Genomic DNA, 7590 nt, shown 5'->3' with positions numbered 1-7590 from the left:
GTTGTGTGATTTGAGAGACTTAAACATAAAGAAGTACTAGCTACAACAGTGCAGTAACTGCAACGGTGAAAAGAGGACCCCGAAGGGTTCTCCGGGGCTGAGCAAGTCAAGGAGCACACTTGGACGGGGAGGGCCCTCCCCAAACTTCTGTTCAGGCCTCCTTGGAGAGGTATTGTTCAGCCCCCTGGTTAGTGCAGTTCACTTGGTCCCAGCCCCTGGCAGTGGTGAGCAGAAACCAGCAGAACGATCCGAAGTGCAGGAATCCGAAGCCCCTCACTTTTGCACGTCCCTCCTTGCCTCTGCTGGCAGTGGCGCATTGTGCTAACTTCCGAGAAGAAATGCTTGAGCTTGAGCGGTCCAGCCCGTCGGTGCAGAGCAGGCAAGGAGGTGGCCGTGGAGCCTGAGGCAATGCCTTCCGCCACTTCGTGAGCAGTGGGGGACCTCGCCCCGCACGCTCCCCCTCCCGACTTTGTGCTATCTTGCCTTACGCTTGACATCTACATACGTTGTAAACCCCACGATACATTGTTATCATTGTTTTTAAACAGTCGGTTATCTTTTAAAGATATGTAATAGCAAGAACAAATCCGTGCTTTGTGTTCCGTTTTGTGTTCCGTGTTAGCATCTGGTATCGGTTTCCTTTGGCCTGAAGACACCCTTTCACATTTCTTCTAGTGTGGGTCAGCTGGCAGAGAATTCTTTCAGCTTTTATATGTCTGAAAAAAGCCTTTATTTCACCTTCATTATGGAAAGGTATTTTCACAGGGGTGCAATTCCAGGTCTCAGTGGTCTTTCTCTCCCTGCTCTTCGGCGCCACCGTCTCTGCGCATGTCGCCGACAAGGCGCCTGCTGACATTCTCGCCTTTGCTTCTGCGCCCAGTGACTGCTTTTCTCGGCTGTTAAGATTATTCTACTTACTGCTGGTTATGAACATTTGATTATGATGTGCCTGGGTGTCATTTTATACATGTTTATTGTGCTTGGGGGTCATTGACCTTCTGGAATTTGTAGGTTTATAGTTTTCATTACATTTGGAACATTTTCTATTATTATTATTATTACTATTATTTTCCCCATCACCCTTGACCCTCCTATTCTTTAGGGCCCCAGTTACACCTCCTGAAATACCCAAGTATATCATTTTCATTTTGGTGCTATTGTAAATGGTACTGTTTTTTAAAAATCTGTATTCAGATTGTTTATTGCTAGTCTGTTGAAACACAGTGGACTTTCGTGTATTTTTCTTACCCTGTGACATTGCTGAACTCAAGTATTGGTTATAAGTGATGTGTCTTAGTAAAATTGTTGGAACGTGCAACCATGTGTCTGAAAACACAGAGCATGTTTCTTCCTTTCCTGATTTCATGACATTTCTCTTTGTCACTTCGTTGTCCTGATGGTGCACAAATGAGATGTTTGATGACAATGGGATGATGGGATGGAGGACGTCCTGGCCTCGCTCTGTGTCAGGGGAAGTACATAGTCGTTCACGATTGGGTGCGATGTTGGCTGCAGACTTTTTTGTAGAAGCCCTTTCTCAGGTTAATTAAGTTAATTACCTATTACTAGTTTGATGAGAATTATTCATTATTATGAATTATTTGAATTTTGTTAAGAGCTTTTTGCATATATTGAGATAATCATATGTATTTTCTCTTTATTTTTTAATGCATTGATGAATTTTTGGATGTTGAAACAGCTTTGAATTCCTTTGATAAACCTCACTTGTGATGTATTGTCCTCTTTATATATTGCTGGATTCCATTTGCTAATATCTAATCGAGGATTTGTGTGTCTATGTTCATGAGAGATATTGGTCTGTCATTTTCTCGGAATGTCTTTGCTTTTTGTATCAGGGAAATGCTGAACTTACAAATGAGTTGGCAATTTTTTATTTTCAACTTTCTGCCAGAGGTTGCAGAGAATTGATATTATTTATTACTTAAATTGGTAGAATTTATCAGTGAAACCGTTGTTGTTGTTGTTGGAATAGGTATAAGACTAAACAGGTTATCTATTTTCTTTTTTTTTTTTTTGAGTGAATTTTGGTAGTTTCTCTCTTTCAAGGAATTTGTCCATTTTATGTAAATTGTTGGATTTCTGGGGCTAGTATTTGTCTTAGTCAACTTGGGCTGCCATAACAAAAAACGGTAGCCGGGCAGCTTAAACAATGGACATTTATTTCTCACGTTTCTGGAAGCTGGGAGTCCAAGATCAGGGTGCCAGCTGAGTTGGTTTCCAGTGAGAGCCTCTTCTTGGCTTGCAGGGGGCCACCTTCGCGTGGTAAAGAGAGAGCTCTTTTTCTTCTTACCAGGGTAACATTTCTATTGGGCCAGAGCTCCACCTTTATGACCCCATTTAACTTTAATTACCTCCGGAAAGGCACTGTCTCCAATGCAGTCAAATGGAGGAATAGGGCTTCAACATATGGGTTTTGGGGGGATACAACTAAGTTCATAGAGTATTCTCTTATTTTCCTTCTAGTGTGTGTGGCGGGGTCTATAGTGATGTCCCTTTTTTCATTCCCATTATTGGTAATTTGTGTCTCTCTGTTTATTGATCAGTCTGGCTAGAGGTTTATCAATTTCATTGATCTTTTCAAAGAACCAACTTTTGGTTTGATTGATTTTTCTCTATTTTTCTGTTTCAATGTCATTTATTTTTTCCTTTTTATTATACACATCTGTTTGCTTGATTTGGATTTCTTTTCTTTTCTCTAGTTATTCAAAGTAGAAACATAGATCATTACTATTTCACACTTTTTTCCAATATAAATGTTTAATGCTATCAGTTTTCATCAAAGTACTGCTCAGAGGTATCCCACAAAGTGTGATACGTTGTATTTTAATTTTCACTCAGACCAAAAGGCTTTTACATTTCTCTGTGACTTTCTCTTTGACTCATGGTTATTTAGAAATAGGTTGCTTTCCAAATATTTGGGAATTTTGATATATCTTTCTAGTTTAATTCCCTAATTGTCAGTGCATATATTTTATATAATTTTATTCTTTTAAATTTGTTTTAATTCCCAAAATATAGTCCATCTTGGTGGATGTTCTGTGTATAAAGGATGCGTATTCTGCCGTCGTTGGGTGGAGTGGTCTTTAAGTTTCAACGTGTTCTTGTCTGTTGTTTGGATGCTCTATATCTTTTTGATCTTGTTTACCTGTTCTGTCGATTACTGAGAGAGCAATGTTGAAGTCTCTGATGAATTATCTTTTCAGTTTCATCAGCTTGGCTTCATGTATTTGGAAGCATACATGTTGTTGATGTGTACACATTTGGGATTGCTATGTTTTCTTGGAAATCTGAACTGTCTATCGGCATGCGATATCCCTCATTGTCCCTGGGAATATCCCTTTTTTGAAGTCTGCTTTGATACTCATACAGCTATTGCAGCCTCTTTTGATTAGTGCTTGCACGATGTGTCTTTCCCCCTCTGTTTACTTTACCTGCTTATGTGTGTTTCTTGTGTTTAAAGTGGGTCCATGACACATCTCCAGTATTCTCACGGCACTTTCTGCACAGGGTGAACCTCTGTGTTTGAGTCTGCCTCCTCTTCCAGGTTGCACACGCGTGAGGCCAGGTGAGGGCTCCTGACCTCTCCACATCTGTTGGCCCAGAACCTGGCCTTGAGTGGTCACTGCACACTCATCTGCAGGGTGTGTGAGGTCTCAGCGTCCTCACTGCCCAGAAACCTGAGGTGACGGGCGAGCTGGCGAGCCTCAGGGCACTGATAGCGTGGACGGCCCCAGGGCCCACGGCTCGGACTCAGGCACCTGTGTCCAGCAGTGCTGGTGGAGGGTTAGGGTTTGGTCAGCGGGGCTTGGTGCAGCTGTGAGTCAGTAGCCAAAATGGAAGCCGCACACTGTGGCCTCGAGTGAGAGATTTTACACAGAAAAGAGGAAGCCCATTGGCTCAGAAGTTCAGAGCCATAGAGGGGGATGGGAAGAGGAAGAAGAAGACCCACCACAAAGGCCACACAGAGAGATCACGCAGCCCCGGGCTTGCACAGAGCCCTGACGCTGTGCCTTGGCTGTGAGTCCTGCTCCCGGGCGCCTGGGGATCGGCTTCTGTGCTGTGACAGCAGGGCCAGTACACTTGTCCATGTAAGGCTTTCCCAGCCAGGCACAAGAGCACAGGGCCGCTCTCTGTAGGGGTGTGGTGACACGGGTCCTCGGGCCAGGCTGGGGGACCGTGATGCTGCCCATCTAGGCAAGGTGCCGGCCAGGGGCGCACTGAGTGAGAGCAGGCATGAGAAGTGCAGGCCGGTGCTGGAAGTGCTGGGGTCATCCTGCTTGGGTGGCGATGGAGGATGGGGACCCCAGTGGGGGTCAGGACACCTCAATCCCAGCACAGGGACCTTGGCTGACACTGCTGCCTAGGGTGGGTTGGGGAGTCAAGGGAGCAGTGGGACCCCTTCGCCATGACCAACTTGATGCTCCCTTCTCTTTCAGGGCCAAGACGATGATCCCGCCGGGGGAGTGCATGTACGCAGGGAGGAAAAGAAGGAAGCCCATCCAGAAGCAGTAAAGTATCACCTTCTTTTTCTGCTGATTGTTACTGACGAAGGACGAAGGTGTTTGTGTTTTCATTGGTGAAAGTGAATTTTAGGAACAGAGTGAGGGAGGGCCACACCTCCTTGAGGGATGGAAGGCCTTGCAGAAACCTGGCTGGGGGTGTTCACACCAGCTCCCCTGGCAGGAGGCTGCGCTGCTCCTCCAGGTGGTGACTGACGTAGAACCCGCTGCGGCTGCTCTTCTGACTTTGATGGAAGGTGGGGTGACACTTATTTGGCCACAGGCCCCACATTGAGGGCTGCGATGTCACTCCTATTTGTGGTGAGCACCCAACTCCCTCTCTGCCCTGGTGACACCCCATCCGCAGTGAGGATACACTCACTCATTGCTCACAGATTACAGGAGACCATGGGGGGTTCATCCTTCCAGCTTGAGGGCTTCCGGAACCCTCATCACTCCCAGGTGGCTCTAGGTTCCCCTGCCACCCCCAGAACTGATCACTACTGCTCATGGCCCCGCTACCTGCCAGTGGCTGGCCCAGAGGAGTCCTGGGCCCAGGGGTGTGAGGTCTGTGGTAGCTGTAGGAATAATGGGGCTTGAGGGGTGCCCTGCCGGGAGGTCAGCAGAGAGCATCCCAGAGGCCCGCAGGCTACCCCTGGCTCCTCCAGCAGGGGTTCTGCAGTTGGAGGGGTCAACAGTGTGGACGTTTGTGACATTGACAGGTTACCAAACTGCCCAGCATCTGAGATGTGCCTCTTCCCCAGCCTGGGTGCACGGTGTAGTTTGGACTTGGTCATTTGCATGCTTTTGTCACAAGTGACGTGTAAGAGCACTTGTATTGGCTTCTCTGTGAACTGTCTGTGTTGATAACTTTTGCTCATTTTTCTATTTTTTATCCACCGGCAGCTGGGGCTCTGTGTGTGTGTGATACAGCTGTGTGTGAGTGTGTCTAATACTGTTGTGTATGAGAGTGTGTGTAGTACAGCTGTGTGTTAATACAGCCGTGTATGTGTGTGTAATACAGCTCTGAGTGGCTGTGTGTGTGCATGGACTGTGTGTCTGGGTGCACACCTGCAGCACGGTCTGTGTCTAGGTCTGTTTCTGTAACCTGGGCTGCCCCCTGGCCTCTGGCAGCAAAGGCTTGTGAGGCTGGACTTTGGCCAGTGGATTTGTCACCTGAGTCTGTCATCTGGTTACTGTGGCCCCGGGGCACCACAGGCCTCAGGTGGGGCGGGTGCCAGGAGCACAGGCACAGCGTGGTCTGCAGAGGAAGGCGGCCACAGAATGGAGCCACGCGCACCTGGACGAGGGCATGGCAGAGGGGCACAGACTTGTGCCTCCTGCCAGCATCCCTGGACCAGTAGCAGGTTATTAGCTTGCAAGAAGGTAAATCAAGGCTCAGGCCCAACATGCACACACATGCCTAAAGTGGGGTTGCTCAGTCAACAGTGTGGACGTTTGTGACATTGACAGGTTACCAAACTGCCCAGCATCTGAGATGTGCCTTTTCCCCAGCCTGGGCGCACGGTGTAGTTTGGACTTGGTCATTTGCATGCTTTTGTCAGAAGTGACGTGTAAGAGCCCTTGTATTGCCTTCTCTGTGAACTGTGTTGATAACTTTTGCTCATTTTTCTATTAAGTTGTTAATGTTTTTGTGCTTCTTGATCCTTGGGAACTTGTATACTAGGGAGACTAATTCTTGAGTGTGTTTCAAATACTTTCCCCCAGTTTTAATTTCTTTATGGTGTTCTTTGCCATGCAGAAAAATTTAATTTTTATGAAGTTGAATGTATTAATATTTTCCTTTGTGGTTAATTTTACACCATGATCAGAAAGATCTCTGCTTTACATTTATAAGAGAATTTTGTAACTATTTCTTCTCAACTTTTATGGATTTTTTTTAAAAAATTTAAGACTTTTCAGCCCTTGGAATTTTTCCTGGTGCAAGGGGTGGGGTCTAAATCTGTCTCATTCTTTTCTCCTATGGACACCAATTATTCTTAACACTTTTATTGACTAATCATTCTCTTCCTCACTGATTCAAGTGGTATTGGGTATTTTAGGCTTGGGATTTGAGCAGCTTATGGGGGAGCAACTAGGTGTGCCTGCAGGCTGAGCATCTCCACAGGGACATGTTCCAGGATCCCGGGGGGCTAGACAACTTCAATATTTTATGTTTGAGTGCAGGGCACCCGAGGCCGCAGCCCCTCTTCAGGTGTGAGCTACATCCCTCCATTCCAGCTGTGGTCCCAGCCTCCTTACAACGCCAGAGGGCTGTGGGGCTTTGGTCTTGCCCTGCCCTCTGGAGTGGGTGGTGGGCGATGGGTGGTGGGTCTGTGCATGCCCATCTTTCTCCTAGAAGGTGTGAGTGATGGAAGTCATGGAGCACTGGATGAACAGAGGAGATAGAATTCAGCTGGACTCACGGGTGCCCAGCTTCTGGGCAGAACCCCCCCTGAGAGGCTTCCCTGGGGCTGGACGCAGAGAGTGGTCGCAGACAGAGCTCCCAGAATGGCACTTTGAGCTCATGGGGCTAAGTGAGTGGTGGGCTTTCCCTTCTGTTGCCTGCATTTTCCATAGTTATTGGGCTATAACTGAAGTACCCTGGACTTCACAGATTTGAAGTGCATAGTCCAATCGGTTTTGACCTATGTTAACACCTGTGAAAGCGTCGCTGAAACCAAGGTCACAGACATGCCTGTCACTCCCAGAGTCTCCGTCATTCCTTCCTGTACCTTGTCTTGGCAACGTCTGATGTGCTGTGTCCTGCAGACTGGTTTGCATTTCCTGGAAGTTTCTGTAGATGGAATCACACGCCATTGTGTTGGGCTCCCCTCACCGGGCAGAGCGACTTAGAGATTCCTGCATGGTTTGTGCCTCAGAGTCGAGCCCCAGAAGGGAAGCTGCACGTCCATTTATTCACATGCAGACGGACACTTGGGCTGGTCCCAATTTGGGGCCTTTGCGGCTGAGGCTCCTGTGAACATAGAACATGTGCGGGTCTTTGTGTGGATGTTTTCACTTCTCTTGAATGAATACCAAGGAGTGGAATTGCTGAGTCACGTAGTGG

The 7590-nt window shown here is 47.2% G+C and overlaps 1 protein-coding gene across 1 annotated transcript in view; it reads left to right on the top strand.

The window, feature by feature from the left end:
* Positions 1-4467: 4467 nt before the first annotated feature.
* AHRR (aryl-hydrocarbon receptor repressor) overlaps positions 4468-7590 on the top strand; it is a 79062-nt gene continuing 75939 nt past the window's right edge. Inside the window, exon 1 of the mRNA XM_036280263.1 lies at positions 4468-4529. Coding sequence (XP_036136156.1) covers positions 4468-4529 — 62 coding nt within the window. The remainder of the gene's footprint in view (positions 4530-7590) is intronic.

This window comes from Molossus molossus, unplaced genomic scaffold, assembly GCF_014108415.1.
Source record: "Molossus molossus isolate mMolMol1 unplaced genomic scaffold, mMolMol1.p scaffold_m16_p_3, whole genome shotgun sequence".
Taxonomy (NCBI): Eukaryota; Metazoa; Chordata; class Mammalia; order Chiroptera; family Molossidae; genus Molossus; species Molossus molossus.
This window is presented reverse-complemented; position numbering and strand designations above follow the sequence as displayed.